Raw genomic sequence first — 17,423 nt, 5'->3', positions numbered from 1 at the left:
ATGCAAAACCTACCTTTACTTGTCGGGCCTGGCTAATGACACATGGAAGACTGAATAGCTGTTGGACAAATGCTTTCAGCTCCTCCACCGTCAGCTTGGTCCGAGTCCTCCCGCTATCTGGACTCAGCCTGCTGTATGAGCAAAGAGATGCAAAGTTACAAACAAGATTAGATGAAACAGGGGGCAACACTCACTTGCGTGAGCTCCGATCAGTAGAGAGTTTCACGACTATCAAGAAGTTGAAAAGTCCCATCTCTTCAGTGTTCATGGGACCATACATTGAATCTCCAGTCAATTCTATTCACAGGCACCACAGAGCTACCAAGTGTTATTAACAAGAAGCCAGTAAAATCTCCATCATCTCCCCAACATGCGCACTGTAATTCAATGGCAAACAGTTTCTACTGAAGTGAACACAATGTACCATTACATCAGGAGGAGCCACAACTGGCAATAGGTTAGGAGTAGCAGATGTGGCAAACAGAAGTTACTTACCTTACAGAAATTGGAGCTTTTTGAGATGCTTTTGTTCACACAGATCCCACTGTATCCATGTGCACGCCTAGCAAATTTTAGCCAGAAGTGTGTCCTTTGGGGCTGCATGTGTGTCCTGTGCACCCTCGCACTCCCATAGTAAGAGGAAGCTGCCACAAACAACACTCAATTCCTTCACTAATACAGAAATCCAGATAAGGGCTCATTATCAGTGGTGAAGGAGGGTGGGTCCTAGGATGTGTGTGGACAAAAGGATCTTGAAGAACTTCAGTAATTGTAAGGTAAATAACCGCTTTTCTTTACAAGGTAGGTGATTGGAATCCTATCTAAATAATGACTGTAGAACTGCCCTGCCAAGCTGCACATGTGGTCTAGAAGCTATCACAGTGGAGTAGTGATTGATAAATGTATTAACTGAACTTCAAGTAGCTGCTCTACAATTTTAGAAATAAGGACCCCCTCTGAAACAAGGCATAGATGTGAACTTTGAAGAGCATACCCTAACTCGTGAGGGACCAGGTAGTTTACTCAACTAGTGAATTTTCATGCAATCTGCATCCCATTTAGAAAGTCAGAGGATACAGCCTGCCCCTTACACTTATTACCAAAAGGTACAAGAAGTCTAACTGATTTTAAAAAATGCTTTGTTCTGGACAGTTCAAAGATCATAGTCCTGAAACCGTCCAGTGTGTGGAGCTTAGTTTCTGCAGGAGAATCATGAAGCTTAGGTAAAAATACTGTAAGCCATTAAATTGGTTTAAAATAAATTCAAACGACTTCCGGTAAAAATTGTGGACATAGCTTGAGCGTAACTCTGCCCTTATGAATCACAGTATACGGAGGGCCAGCCAAATCATGAATTTTGTTCACTCTGCTGCCTCATGTGGCAAGAAGGAACAGAGTGGCGGTTGGGACGGCTCTGCCTTTTATACCCTCTCTGTGTGAGGGGGTGTGAGGGTGCACAGGAAGCACATGCAGCCTCCACGGACACTGCTGGCTAAAAGATTCTGGGCTTGCGTGCATGCACCTAAAGCAGGATCTGTGTAGATAAACGCTTGAAGAACTCTACTTTATGTTAGTTCCAGCCTCTCACTGCCTAATGGTCCCAGCAAAGATTCGGCTGCCACTATGTCAGATGCTACACAAATACATAAGATAGTCCCTGCCCTAAGAACTTATAGTCTTTTATTAAAAAAAGGACACCATACAAGAACAGAGCAATGGGCACACATCTGGTTAGGAGTTCATTTGTTTTTAAATAACCTGATTCCTCTCCATCTGTTCAAACAGATGCCATCAAGACAGACAAATTTTGGCACTGTGATTCCATGTGCTCTGGGAATGCTCCTAAACCTGTATGCTTTGAGCAGAACTTAATTGCAGTTTTATTTTTTCTTATCAAATAAAATTGTGCTACAAGATAAACATGCAATTTTAAATCTAATGGATGTTAACTGGAAGCTGAATAAATCTGAAGACTTTGGCTAAGCAGAGCACTAATAATTACTAAATGATTGGAACCTCCAAAACCAAAATCCAAAAAGCAAACCAACAATTGAAGACTGGAGTACTGATTTTGTAAGCCTGGCCACCATGGGAAAGAGGAAGTTACTCTCCCTGTGCAGTAAAGATGGTGCTTTGAGATGTGTCCTTCTATGGGTCCTCCACTATAGGTGTATCTGTGTGCCTGCAACTCTGATTGGAGATTTTAGATATCAGTGTCCGTTTGGCCCACACCAGCGCTCTCCCTCCCTTGTGCTCTACCTCGAGGCTAACTAGCGCTGCATGGGTGAACCACGTTCAGTTTCTTCTCCACTGCAGAGCCCCTATTGGGCATCCAAAGTAGAGGGGAGAAGGGTGGGTTGCACATTTGAAAGGGGAGGGACGAAGATATTGGGGCTATGTTTGGAATTACACCAGACCTGGAATAGTCTCCATTTTTTGCAGGTAAGTGCAATGAGTAGCCAATTTTCTACTGTGTAATAAAACTTCTTTCACCTCTTCAGAGAAGCAGCTCTACATGTTGGAACCATGAAGAAGCCAGGCCTTGAGCCAGAAGATCTGTAGGTTGGGATAGAGGATTTGCCCGTCATTCTGGGAGAGGAAGAGGAGGGAGTTGGAAAGGGATTGGTAGATACAGGTACCACATTTGTCTCCGCCAGGTGGGAGTAGTCAGTATAACTTTTGCTTTCTCTCTCCATTTTTATCAGGACCTTCGTCAGCAGAAGGAATGGAAGTAAGGTGTATAGAAGGACTTTATCCCATGGGAGAAGGAGAGCATCTCCTAAGGAGCATTTCCCGAAACTGGCTCTGGAGCAATAGAGTGGGCATTTCCCGTTCAGGTAAATGGCAAACCAGTCAACTTCTGGAGCTCCCCAGTGAGAGAATATGCGGTGGAGCACAATTGGGTTCATTTTCCATTCATGGTCCTGTAAGAACTTGCAGCTGAGACTGCCGGCTGTTATCTTCCTGGCAGGTAAGCAGCTGATATGACAACATTATGGCAAATGCACCAATTCCATAGTTATAGTGCTTCCGTGCACAGGGAGAATGATCTGGTGCCCCATTGTGAATTTATATAGAACACACATGTTATGTTGTCTGTCGTGATTTTTGTGTGGTGTCTTTGATTAGGGGAAAAAAGTGTGTGTGAGTATTTCTAACCACTCTTAGTTCTAAGCAGTTGATATGGAGAGTCGATTTTGGGGTGACCATTTGCACTCAACCTTGCAGTTGTTCAGGTGGGCTCCCCAACCTATTAGGAATACATCCATTTTTAGAAAAAATGTTTGGGGTTGTGTGAATGGGACCTCTGCACAGATGTTCACTGGGTCTTTCCAACATTCCAGGGAGTGCTTGACCCTGGAGGATATACACACTGGTTTATCTAGCATGTTCTTGATTGGTATGTAGACAGACCTGAGCCATACCTGTAGACATGTCATGTGAAGTCTGGCATGAGAGATCAAAATGTGCATGCCGTCATGTGTCCGAAAAGCTGGAGACAATGTCAGGCTGTCATCTGTGGGCTGGCTTTAACTGTCTCTATTAGTGTGGGCAGGGTGTGAAATCTGTCACAGGAGGAACGCTCTTGCTGCATCAAGATAGACCCCTATAAACTTCAAGCACTGCACAGGACTCGAGGTCAATTTCTGAGTGTTGATTTGTAAGCCCAGTTGTGTGAATGTTTATCATCCTGTGGGTGGCCTGTAGGGCATCGTTCAAGGAGCAGGCTCGGAGGAGACAGTCATTCAAATATGGATAAATCATGTTCCCCAAGGTGCACAGATGGGCCGCTACTACGGAGAGGACCTTGGAGAATACTTTGGGTGCGGATAAGAGGCTGAAGTGAAGCATCCCGTATTTGTAATGATCCAGACGGAAGATAAACCTGAGGAATGATCTGTGGGATGGTTGGATTGATACATTGAAGTAGACACCCTGTAGGTTGATGGCCGAGAATCAATCTCCCTGTTCCAGAGATGGTATAATCCAGGGGTTCTCAAACTGGGGGTCAGGACACCTCAGGGGGTTGCAAGGTTATTATATGGGGGGGTCCACGAGCTACAGCCTTCACCCCAAGCCCCACTTTGCATCCAGCATTTGTAATGGTGTTAAATATATTAAAAAGTGTTTTTAATTTATAAGGGCGCTCACACTCAGAGGCTTGCTACGTGAAAGGGGTCACCAATACAAAAGTTGAGAACCACCGGTATAATCACTGCTGGTGCAACCATCTTGAATCTTTGTGCCTTCACGTATTCATTTAGTGCTCTTAGATCTAATATGGGTCACCAATCTCCATTTCTCTTGGCAATCAGGAAATATTGGGAATAAAAGCATTTGCCTCTGAGGTGAACAGGAACTGGTTCTAGGGCCCCTAGGCAGAGCAGGTGACCTACAGTAGAACCTCCGAGTTACGAACACCTTGGGAATGGAGGTTGTTTTGTAACTCTAAAATGTTTGTAACTCTGAACAAAATGCTTTGGTTTACAACTGAACATTGACTTAACACAGCTTTGAAACTTTACTATGCAGAAGACAAATGCTGCATTTGACCACCTTAATTTAAATGAAACAAGCACAGAAACAGTTTCCTTACTTTGTCAAATCGTTTTTTAAAACTTTCCATTTGTGTTTTTTTTAGTAGTTTACTTTTAACACAGTACTGTACTTGCTTCAGTCTCTGCTGCTGTTTGATTGTGTACTTCTGATTCCAGATGAGGTTTGTGGTTGACCGGTCAATTTGTAACTCTGAGGTTCTACTGTATTTCCTGTCTTAGCAGTCTCTTGTGAGAAGGCTCTCTGAAGGAGAACAGGGAGGGAGGCAAAGTGGATAGAGTACCCAATGGAAATGATCGCCAAGACACATCTTTCACAAGTTAAGTCTTCCCAATTTCAGAGGAAAAGAGCAAGGTGACATCCAAAGGAACACGGGAGGTCTGTAGGTCGCAGCTGATGTTGTGGGGAGTAGTCTCCCAAGGCCTTGACCAAGGCGTCAAAACTGATGTTTTGAGGTTGAAGACTGAGATGTTGAGGATTGAAGAGCTGACAGTTTACACTTCTGAATCCTAAGGCCTCTTTCTCTATGGCTCATAGCCACATTCTGGTGTAGGGCACTGGAGCGGTTGGGATAGCTGGGAACTAAATTTCCTCTTCTGTCCCAGTGTGTAGATCCCTAGTGAGCATAGGGTGGCTCTGGAGCCGTTAGAGTATGGAGTAATAAATCAGTCTTATCCGCAAAAAGTTTGAAGCCCTCAAACAGGAGGTCCTCAACTGTCATGTGTACCTTCTTGAGCAGTCCTGAGAGGTGTAACCACAACACCCGTAGCATCATGACCACTGTCGACACTGAGTGGGCTGCTGTATCCATAGCATCTAGCACAGTCTGGAGTGCCATTCTCTGTACCAACTGCCCCTCATTTTTGATGGCCTGAAACTAGTCCCACTGTGCTTCGGCAGGTGGTCAATAAATGCATTCAGTTTAGCAAAATTCATGTGGTCATATTTCACCATTAAGGCTTGGTAATTCGCAATTCTGAATTGTAAAGACACCGAGGAATAAGCATTCCTACCAAATAAATCAAGTATTTTTCAGTCTCTGTCATGAGAGGTGGATTTATTGTGATGTTGGCCACAGGAATTTACCACATCCACAACAGAGTTGGATTGAGGGTGAGAAAAAAGGAGGGCACATAGTACTTTTTATCAGCCCTTTTGCATGTTGGTGCAATAGAGGCTGGCATGTGCCAAATGACCTTAACAAGAGCTAAAAGCACTTTGTTGACTGGGAATGTGATTCTCAAGGAGGAAGAGGAGGTATGCAATACGCCCAGTAGCTTATGGTGGGTATCTTTCACCTCCTCGAGCGGAATTTGAAGTGTGTATGCCAACCTTTTTGTTAGATCCAGAAATAGCTTAAAACCGTTCAGAATGCATGGTGGAGGGGGCATCACTGCCTCATCTGGGGCAAAAGAAGGAGCTATTTGTCATTGATGTAACCTCCTCTTCTAGTCTGGCCTTTTGCTCCTCAAGTAGCCTCTTGAGGTTCTGGGGCTCTGGATACAGAGGCTGATGGAGACCGTCTCGATTTCTGGTGGGAGACATTATAGACACCCGAGAAGTATGGTACCTGTAGGCTGCCCATGGATCCCACTATGGCCACTGGGGAAAAGGGCATGGGTGGTGGTACCCAAGGTGGCCATATCAAGGGTGTTGAAGCTCGGACCGAGGGTGCAACTGGGACGGCCCGGGTGTGAGGCTAGTGAGTGGATATCCTCCTGGTCACTGAGTCCTTGCTGGATAGTAGTGGAGCCAACAAAAAGACTGGAGGTGAATGACCAGATGCTGGTGATGATTCCAGGGATCGAGAGGTGCTCGTTACCAGAGCCCCGGTACCAAGGAGCAGGACTCCAGAATCTCAGCCACCATGAGATCTCTGGAAAATCAAAACTCCTGTGGTATCGTGGTGATCGGTACTATCAGATCCTGTCTGTCCTGACTCAGCGGTACCGAGGAAACTGGTGGAGATCTTGCATGAGATCAGTCTGACAAGGGTTTTTTGGAGGTAGTCGTGTCGGTACCAATTTCACAGAGACAGTAAGGTCTTTGCTCTTGCGTTTGGCAGGCAGTACCACCATTTAGGTGCCTATGCCCTGCAGGTTTTTGTTTTTTTTAAACAGGAAAGCCAACAGAAACCCTATAAAGCTAAGGAAAAAAGAGAAATAAACTAACAGGAGCTAAACATTATAAAAATAAGTGAAGAGAAAAGGACTGCTTTTCGCTCAGTCTCAGGCCAGGGATGATAGAAAAGGAACTGAGGGTGATTTGCCTGTGCAGCGCTAGTTAGCTTCAAGTCAGAGCACAAGGGAGGGAGACTGGATGTGCAGGATGAACTGACACTGCCTGTGCAGATACACCTACAGTTGATCATGCATAGGAGCACTATTTGAAGGAAATGAAGATGAAGAATTGTATATCGTAACAGAAATATCCAAGAAAGTCTCAGAGCTATGAGATCCTTTCCTGGAAGTATCTAAATGATCCATGCTCTGCCCCTCGCTTCCCCCTTCTCTCTACCCACTTTGTTCCCTTCCCCACTTTATCACCATCCTCTGAAATTAAAATAAAGAGTAGAATCAAACTTAACATTTTTTCTTTAACTAGTTGGATTTTTATAAACAAATTTTGTTTGATTGTAAATAGGGTAATACAAATTGATTTAAATTTTAACCATTCACATTATATATAATTAAATGTTTCAAACTAAGGTTATGTAAGAAATGGTTAAACGATTAAGAGAAGTTTATCTATAGCTATGTTTGCTTTTTCAGTACAGACTTTTAAAAATTAATAAAAAGTGAATAGAAAAAAAACCTGGTGCCTGACTGCCACGTTTTCCTTGAAAGTATTAAAATAGCAGATTTGCTCTGCTTTAGCTATTTTTAATCTCTGTCTCTTACTTTTTTTAAACTATTTTAAAATACGTGTGTGTGTATTAAAGGGAGAACTGATAGTGACCACTATGTTTAGGTTGCCATTAGAAAGGATTCTTGAGAATTTTCTTGAGTCTCTCTCACACCTGTAAAAGCAACAAAGAGTCCTGTGGCACCTTATAAACTAACAGACATTTTGGAGCATGAGCTTTCGTGGGTGAATACCCACTTCGTTGGATGCCATTTTTTGTATATTGTCATTCCGCAGTTTGGCCGATGTACATAGCAGAGGGGCATTGCTGGCATATGATGGCATATATTACATTGGTGGATGTGAAGGTGAATGAACCGGTGATGGTGTGGCTGATCTGGTTAGGTCCTGTGATGGTGTCGCTGGTGTAGATATGTGGGCAGAGTTGGCATCGAGGTTTGTTGCATGGGTTGGTTCCTGAGTTAGAGTTACTATGGTGCGGTGTGCAGTTACTGGTGTTATCCTTAGTGTTCATTAAGCTAATCATTGTCTGGAACTGGAGCCAAAGCCCAGAAGAAGGGTCTGATGAATCTGTGAGCTGGAACAGTGTATCAGCAGCCCAGCAGTAACTTGAGTGTAAATGTTTGGAGGATTCTCCATTCTCCCATGTTGGTATTGTCAGTGCTGAAGTTATGCAGGTGAGCAATTCCCATTCTTGTTCTTGACACCATCACCGGTTCATTCACCTGCACGTGCACCAATGTAATATATGCCATCATATGACAGCAATGCCCTTCTGCTATGTACATCAGCCAAACTGAAGAGTCTCTACGGAATAGGATAAATGGACACAAATCAGATATTAGGAATGGCAATATACAAAAACCTGTAGGAGAACACTTCAACCTCCCTGGCCACACAATAGCAGATCTTAAGGTAGCCATCCTACAGCAAAAAAACTTCAGGACCAGATTTCAAAGAGAAACTGCTGAGCTTCAGTTCATCTGCAAATTTGACACCAGCAGCTCAGGATTAAACAAAGACTGTGAATGGCTTGCCAACTACAAAACCAGTTTCTCCTCCCTTGGTTTTCACACCTCAACTGCTAGAAGAGGGCTTCATCCTCCCTGATTGAGCTAATCTCGTTATCTCTAGCCTGCGTCTTGCCTGCATATATATACACCTGCCCCTGGAAATTTCCACTACATGCATCCGATGAAGTGGGTATTCACCCACGAAAGCTCATGCTCCAAAACATCTGTTAGTCTATAAGGTGCCACAGGACTCTGTTGCTTTTACAGATCCAGACTAACACGGCTTCCCCTCTGATACTTCTCACACCTGAATTGTTTGTAGGAAACCTATGATATTGAGGACATCAGTCCTCAAGCTACAGAAACCGTTTTCTTTTTCCTTGAAACTCCTTTCAGCTTTGGCTAAGATATAAACTGCTAAAAGTTAACATTTCCCCTTCCTCCCTTGCATTCCTCAGAAAAATTCAGTGGCCTGCCAAATTAATAACTCTGGCTGATACCACCATCGCAGCACTAGCATGGTCGGAACATACAGAGAACACCTGGGTACTGCCGGAAGAGGTAGGCTTTTTGGGGGGGCAGGATAGGGCAATACAGTATCTCTGATGCTGCAAATAAGCAGAGGGCCGTTTCCCATTTCCACTGGTGTACTTGACCCACACTAATTTGCACTTACACTTTTATGTTGTTTAACCCTAAATTTTCATTACTTTTACATTTTTGTTGATCTGTCTCTTTCCCTGCAACCCCGTCCATGGTTAAGGCTGCGAATCATTCACAGAGGTCACGGAAGTCACAGCTTCTGTGACTTTGTGACCTCCGTGAATTTTGCAGTGCTGGTGCGGCTGACCCCAGGACCACCCCAGCAGCTGGGGAAACCCAGGGGCCATGCGCACTGGCTGCTGCTCTGGCAGCCCCAGGCAGCTGGTCCCCAACGCTGCCCTGGAGCAGCCGTCTGGGACCAACAGTGATGGGGCCATGGGCCACCCCCGGCCTGCACCAGCAGCGGCAGGGGGGCCCCTGGCTACCCCCTGCACAGACAGGCGTTGGGAACACAGGCCACCGCCTCCCCCTCCCCACCAATGGCAGGGGGGCCCTGGGCCGCCCCCAGCTGCAGCAGGGCCCCAGGCTGTCCCCCCGCACCCAGCAGCAGTCTTCAGGAGCGCCCCCTCCCAGCAGATAAGATTTAGTCACAGGTATTTTTAGTAAAAGTCATGGACAGGTCACGAATGTTATTGCCCGTTACCTGTCCATGACTTTTACTAAAAAATACCCATAACTAAAATGTGGCTTTACCCATGGTCATTGAATCCCTAATCAGCACCCGCACCCCCGCCTCCCTCCCTCATGCTTCCATAGTTCAGTACAAAGTTCAGCAACTTGTTCGTCAGCAGAAAACATCTCAGATCTGTGAAAGTATGGTCCCCTACCACAGCATTCCTGCCACTACCCTGCCACCCCGCCACCAGAGAAAGAAGATGGTGGACTTCTATCCAGCCATGCTGGAAGCCTCAGGGGCCTTCCACTTCAGCATCCGAGTGGCAGGAGGAGGGTATAAGATGACATACGTAGAAAAGATTGAAAAGCTCCTGGCCTTACCTGTGTTTTTGCTTTTTGCTCAGAAGCAGCTGTGCCACCGAAGCACAGGTCTCTGCCTCTTTCACAGCATCTCTGAGCCTGCGGAAGAGATCATTCTCTGGATACTTCCTGTCTTCAGCATCCTCCAACATCACTCTCAACTCAATCACATCTGCAATAATAGGATACAAGTAGTCTGTGCGCAAAAATGAACACCATCTTAGTCTGTTTCACTAGTCCCCAAACAAGTTCCCAACATGCTACCTAGATCTGAAATGCACAGCAGCAATGAAAAGCATCTATCTAGTATTTGTGTGACTTTCAATTAGATCCATCTCTCCACTTCCACTAAGAATATCCCTCCTTTCACATAGCTGGAATACCCCACCTCAATCCAATACCTGTGTCACTCACTGGAAAAACAGGATGAACAAAGGGGGAATTCCCCCAAACAAACTGCTACAGTGTGCCACAATGGAAGTCTGACCTTTCTTGTGGTTGAGGTTGGCAGCCAGTGCCTCCGTAACTCTACTGACCCAAGTGTCGTAGGACTGTGCTCTAACTTTCACTCCATACAGAAGAGAAGGGAGGTCCTCTAATGGATACCGGTACCTGTAGAAAAACAGAGAAAAAGCAAAAGCATTAAACCTCCTGTAATACATAGGAAATCAGTTTCTATTCATAGAGATCAACAGATGAGGGTTAAGAAGCTCTGTATTACACCAAGATTCCTTGGACTCATGGGAAGTGAGGAGGCTATCCCTGCTGGTTAGAAAGAGGTAGGTGAAAACAACTGCTGTATTTCACCATAAGTTTCTGGGTATCAAGACAGAATGCACATGGGAAAGGAGAGATGGGGAAACTTGTGTACCTGAGACACTTTTTCTGCATGGGACAGGGACACAAGTCAGTCGGATGATACAGGCATACGAGCCGCTCAGGATTACAAGAGCAAGTAAGAGCAGACAAGAAGCACGTGGTCCTGCAGGCTGCACACTGACGCTCATCATCTGGAACCAGTTCAAACACCTCCTCTTCTGACATCAGCACTCCCTGACAAAAATTTGACACTTGATAAGGACATGAGTCAGAGAAACAGCACACTTTCTTTCAAGAAGTCTTGTATTAACCCTGCACCGCACCAACAGGATGAAAAGCAGGAGCTGCACTCACTGTACTCACCATCTGCACAACTGATTCTCTTAAGCGTGTTTCCTCCTCTGTCATGAGAGTCATTTCCTTGCAGACCATGGCAGCAAGCCCCACATCCAAACACTCGGGATCTGCCGCCATCTTGAAGATCAGCTCCTCATGGGAGAAGACGCAATGACGCCTTAGCCGTCGGTAATGATTCACACACTGACGTCCAATGGGAAGCTAGGAAATGCCAAGCAATAACACAGTCATTATTTGGGGGCATGTTCCCAGGGGCTGTCCCACATCTCTCCATTTTGCCTCCCTCAACAAGAGTTGGGAAAAGGCATACTTAGAAATACATCAACTAAGGAACAGTGTCTTTATGGAGGTAACCAATTATAATGGACAAATTGCGTCAGTTATCAAAGACAAGGTCTCCAGAACCTACAGAATGAGAGCCATGTTTTGCATCTTTTTTTAAATATACAAAAAGCTAATGGACATAGGTATATGGATTACTGAAGCCCAATGGGTTCATATTTTAGACTAAGCAAAAGGAATCTTATATAGCTAGTTACCAAAGTGAGTCCCGCATCTGTTTTTAGCTATGCAGTGTCATGGTACAATAGGGGTTTTGAGCTAATGCTTATAGCACTAAGAACTGCAGTCACTGGCCACAGCAAGGGAAAGGGAGAACACAGCTGCAAGCATTTCTCTCTGGGGTTTAGCACAGTGGGTTATCTATTCTACACAAGTTCAGAAAGGACAACTGCATCAGAGAGCACCTCAGCAGCCCTAGCAGTTAACTAAAGTGTGAATTGTAAGGATGAGTTCAGACACATGCTTAAAAGAAAGCAAATACTCATAGTTGTCAATTAGAAGCTATTTAGAATTGATTTGTAAGTCCTTCAAAATGCATTTTTTGTGATGGAAACTCGAATGACTTAACTATAGCAGTGCCAGGTACTGCTGTAACATGTGAGATTACTATCCAGATAAACAAGTTACTAACATTCTCTTAATAAAGGCCAGCTAGCAGAGACATGGACAGACATGTGCAACAGAACGCACCCAGTCTGCAGTGCAGAAGTTCACGGCCTCAGCAAAGTTGTAGCCCTGGTTAAATCCGGAGTGATAAGCACGAGGAAAAGTCACAACAAACTCACCAGCGCACTGATTGGTCCTGTACACCTAAATACAAATCAGGGTGGGGGACAGGAAGAAGAAAACTGAGATTGGCAGCAGACAAAGTTAAAATAATTCATAAAAAAAGGACACCGTGAAACCATCTCCTTTCACCTGTAGGAGACAACAGGGAATTTAGCTAGAGCAGGATAGATTAGGAGGGTGTTTAACCTTTTGAAAATTAAATCCTCTTTGACAACCTTATTACAAAAGGTTGAATAAATCAATCAGCAGTTAAGGCCCATCACAGGGCTTGTCTCTTTTGGGATTCAGGTAGGAAGTTTCTCTACTATCAGTTAGTGGATCGTCACTTAACCCTTCACACCACAAAGTTTTTCCCAGAGGCTTTTAAAGAGTACACTTTGCTTTGTTTGGACATCTGCCAGAGATGCAATTTAGCCTACTGAAAGTGAATGGTAGTGACTTAAAGGGACACAATTCATTTTACAAAAAAGTAGATTTTACTAAACCTGAGAAATAGAAAGGTTTTCATTATATTTTTAAATTCCAAAGGAATTTAACTACCTTGTAGCCATTGCTACAATTTTGCATTGTAGAGAACCTGAAAATGAAAATGTTTAAAACAAAAAAGTGAATCTATAAATCCGACTTCACTGATTTTCACTGACCAAGCTAACTAAGAAGCAAACAGCAAAAGCTGTGTCCATGACTTTTTAAAATATTTTAGTTTTAATAAGCTACAACCATCAATAGTAACAAAGCAAACAAAATCTGTTTACAGAAGATTTTAAATTGACAATGTTCCATTAATTTGGTTCGTATTACAATATTTTCTTAATTCCAGATTAAAAAGGGAATGGACATATATATTGCTATCAAGAATAGCCACAGTTATAATTCATGCTAACAAAAATTTTCCAAGAGATACTAAACCTCAAGCTTCAAGACTTAAATCAAACTCAAACTGTTAGAGATCATGATGAGACCTAATGTGGGCGCCGATTACCTCACATCTGCCTATAACAGAGTTTTTTACACTTTCCTCTGAAGCATCTGTTGCTGGCCACCCTCAAATACTGGACTATATTAATGGTGACATTTAACCAAAGTCTAGTGGTTAATTACTATTTAATTAACATATTGAATTCAGATATCTGGTTCTTCAACAGATAATAATTATTTTAGTTTTGTTCCTGTATTTATCATGTAAGAACATAAGAATGGCCGTACTGGTCAGACCAAAGGTCCATCTAGCCCAGTATCCTGTCTTCTGACAGTGATGAATGCCAGGTGCCCCAGAGGGAGTGAATCTAACAGGTAATGATCAAGTGATCTCTCTCCTGCCATCCATCTCCACCCTCTGACAAACAGAGGCTAGGGACACCATTCCTTACCCATCCTGGCTAATAGCCATTAATGGACTTAACCATTATGAATTTATCCAGTTCTCTTTTAAACGCTGTTATAGTCCTAGCCTTCACAACCTCCTCAGGCAAGGAGTTCCACAAGTTGACTGTGCGCTGTGTGAAGAATAACTTCCTTTTATTTGTTTTAAACCTGCTGCCCATTAACTTCATTTGGTGACCCCTAGTTCTTGTATTATGGGAATAAGTAAATAACTTTTCCTTATCCACTTTCTCAACATCACTCATGATTTTATATACCTCTATCATATCCCCCCTTAGTCTCCTCTTTTCCAAGCTGAAAAGTCCTAGCCTCTTTAATCTCTCCTCATATGAGACCTTCTCCAAACCCCTAATCATTTCAGTTGCCCTTCTCTGAAACTTTTCTAGTGCCAGTATATCCTTTTTGAGATGAGGAGACCACATCTGTACGCAGTATTCAAGATGTGGGTGTACCATCGATTTATATAAGGGCAATAATATATTCTCCTTCTTATTCTCTATCCCCTTTTTAATTATTCCTAACATTCCGTTTGCTTTTTTGACTGCCTCTGCACACTGCATGGACATCTTCAGAGAACTATCCACGATGACTCCAAGATCTCTCTCCTGATTCGTGGTAGCTAAATTAGCCCCCATCATATTGTATGTATAGTTGGGGTTATTTTTTCCAATGTGCATTACTTTACATTTATCCACATTAAATTTCATTTGCCATTTTGTTGCCCAATTACTTAGTTTTGTGAGATCTTTTTGAAGTTCTTCACAGTCTGCTTTGGTCTTAACTAGCTTGAGCAGTTTAGTATCATCTGCAAACTTTGCCACCTCACTGTTTACTCCTTTCTCCAGATCATTTATGAATAAGTTGAATAGGACTGGTCCTAGGACTGACCCTTGGGGAATACCACTAGTTACCCCTCTCCATTCTGAGAATTTACCATTAATTCCTATCCTTTGTTCACTGTCTTTTAACCAGTTCTCAATCCATGAAAGGACCTTCCCTCTTATCCCATGACAACTTAAATTTACATAAGAGCCTTTGGTGAGGGATCTTGTCAAAGGCTTTCTGGATATACAGTGAATACATTTGTTCTATATCGTATTTTATTTTAGTTACAGCTTTTTGAGGGTCTTTTTGCAAGAGGTTTCTCTCTTGATCGGATGAGCCACTTAAGATCATTTAATAGTGAGAACCCACTAGGGGCAACCTAACTGAATTCTGTTACATCTACACTGACTTCAAATTTCACACTGAAGTCCTTCAGCAGAACATTACCTCCTTCTACTGCAGCATGCTAGAGAATTAGATGAAAGACCGCCTCTTAATTGATTAGCTGGATCCGAGGGATCACCATAAGAGTTCTTAAATGCTATTCCAACACCTCATAAGGAAAACTGTCACAAAGCGAAAGGTATATAAAACAGGCAGTGAGTTACAGAGGTATGGAAGAAATTCTCATGTACTACTCACAGGCACACCATGTTCCATCAGCACATTGGGGTTCATGATGGTGACAAGCTGATGCAGGAGATCAGGCTGTGACTCAAACAGTTCAGGAGCCAACTCTCTCATCACCTCCTCCAGTTGTTCTGCAGCATGAGAGGGCACTCCATACCAGGTCTTCGGCTCTCCCCTGGCAGAAAACATAGCCCACAATACACATTACCTAAAGGAAAGTGAGGATGTCATCCTAACACAAGGTGTGTCAGCTAAGGACAACTGCACCTGTATTTCCCCTCAGCAATGGCACCCACTCTCAGGCTTCCAACTCCCCAGACGTTGCCTTTCTTGGGTGTAGATGTGCGTCTCACTCCATTTTGATCAGGGTATTTTCAAGTAGCACAGTTCCCTGCCACATTTTCCTGTGTTATTCCAAGCCAAGACAGGCTATTTAAGCACACCTGCTCACTTTCTCTTCAGAGATTTATAACAGTGATTGGCAACACTTATAAGTTACCACACAGTTCTTTCTATGCAAACCTATTTTATTCTAAAGGTGGAAGCACTACAGAGAACACATTAAAAACAATAGAAGAGCCTATACACATGCTAATACGCTTACCAGAGATCACCCCAACCCTAATATGGGCTCTGGCTGGAGCAGTCCTTCCAGACTCCACCCAAGGGGTTTCTTTTGTGTTCACAAGTTCATCACAGCTTCAGCTCAGAACAAGCACATTCATAATGTTTAGTCCACCCTTTATACATCTCAGGGGGTCTCAGATCTCGAGTTTCCAGGAGCAGGTAATTAGAAGACAATGGGTTTTCTTTCCCAGAGCATAGCTTCAAAAGGATGGATTCAAGTGGATCACATTTGCATCCCCCTTCCCCAGGTACTTCCTAGGAAATCCACTTCACAGGGATTGTTCCAAAAAGCCTTCTGAAGTTCCTAATACCTTCCAGAGATTTCATTAGTCAGTCTCCTAGGGAAGTCATATACATACAATTCCATAACACACACAATTGCATTTTTAATACAATGGACCCCAAAAGGTATTAAACCTAATTCAATAAAGTCCATTTAGGATACTGTCAGTGTCACACAAGGTATACTCTAGTGATTTCACCGAGCCTCCCACCGCTCTCCCTGAGACACTTTTCACATGGCAAGAAACAACATTCTCAAACTCACTTTCTTCTTGGGCTAAAATGAACATAGTGTTCTAATTTGACAATTAAGTGAATTGCCTCCAGAACACAATCCATAGCTGCATTTTCTACCATTATCTGACAGAGTACCAGCAGGCACTTTGCCATGAGAAGCCTAAGTGAGAAGACAGATGCCAAATGCCATGTTCTTCAAGGAAAGAGTTCCTGTTTTTCCTCCAGACAACTGACCGGGTTTTATCAGACTAAGATCTTAACTGCAAAGCTACTTCCTAACACCACGCACTTATCCAGAACAGAGTTTAGGATGGGTGTGGAACAGTCCAAACTCTGACACCAGCAGAAGAGTGCACAACTGCATCAGAAGTGATGACAATGGCACACAAACCTCAGCATTCCAGCAAGGAGATGCAGCCACCACTTTGTTACACATAACCAATTACTGGAAACCACTGTTCTGAACCACAAGAGAAAGACAGCTGACTGGGATACCTGTGGCGAAGATTTATACACCTAGTGACAGGTAATGTGCCTAACATGTTAAATATGAAGGGGGATTGGGACAAACAAGAGTGAAATCCACTGATAAAAACGAGTAACTGCCAACAAATTACTCCAGTCTTTCCAGTTAAGTCTTAGCACCACAATGCTCTGTACTGGCCTGAGAGCCCAAGAATTTATCAATGGTTTTCTGCCATTCAAAATATTATCTACTAATTCAGAAGTGCAAGCAACTCTGTCTAAATACCTCAATGTCTGTCTAGCATTCATTGTCTCAATACATTGCAAAATTATTCAGAAGCCAGCCAAAAAGCTAAGAAAAATAATATTGCACTCAAGAGTCTAATTTTGTTCACACCAACCCCTCATCTGATTCCTGAAGTCTTCAGTGACACCTGCTAGTAGGACACAACCAGGCCAATCCCACTAAGCAAACCTTCCCCTTACATCTTTAAACTCACCAGCTGGCACCAAAGCCCAGCACAATGATCTGGCTCATGGCATGCTGAAGCCAATAACCGAACTCTAAACAAAACATACTCTAGGCTGTTGGTTACTAGCAAACATACTTCTCCAGAAAACTACAATCACAGTTCAAAGGCAAGTTGACCGTTA

General features: G+C 43.4%; 1 protein-coding gene across 2 annotated transcripts in view; it reads right to left on the bottom strand.

The window, feature by feature from the left end:
- KDM5A (lysine demethylase 5A) overlaps positions 1 to 17,423 on the bottom strand; it is an 85,844-nt gene that overhangs the window by 33,637 nt on the left and 34,784 nt on the right. For both annotated transcript variants that reach the window (XM_039547080.1, XM_039547090.1), the window contains 7 exons: positions 15,171 to 15,333; positions 12,222 to 12,341; positions 11,196 to 11,390; positions 10,885 to 11,066; positions 10,501 to 10,625; positions 10,035 to 10,185; positions 14 to 131 (listed from right to left, as the gene is read on the bottom strand). In XM_039547080.1, coding sequence (XP_039403014.1) covers positions 14 to 131; positions 10,035 to 10,185; positions 10,501 to 10,625; positions 10,885 to 11,066; positions 11,196 to 11,390; positions 12,222 to 12,341; positions 15,171 to 15,333 — 1,054 coding nt within the window. The remainder of the gene's footprint in view (positions 1 to 13; positions 132 to 10,034; positions 10,186 to 10,500; positions 10,626 to 10,884; positions 11,067 to 11,195; positions 11,391 to 12,221; positions 12,342 to 15,170; positions 15,334 to 17,423) is intronic.

Source organism: Mauremys reevesii, linkage group 1 (genome assembly GCF_016161935.1).
Source record: "Mauremys reevesii isolate NIE-2019 linkage group 1, ASM1616193v1, whole genome shotgun sequence".
NCBI classification, from domain to species: Eukaryota; Metazoa; Chordata; order Testudines; family Geoemydidae; genus Mauremys; species Mauremys reevesii.
Note: the sequence above shows the minus strand (reverse complement) of the source record. Positions and strands in the feature narration are given on the sequence as shown.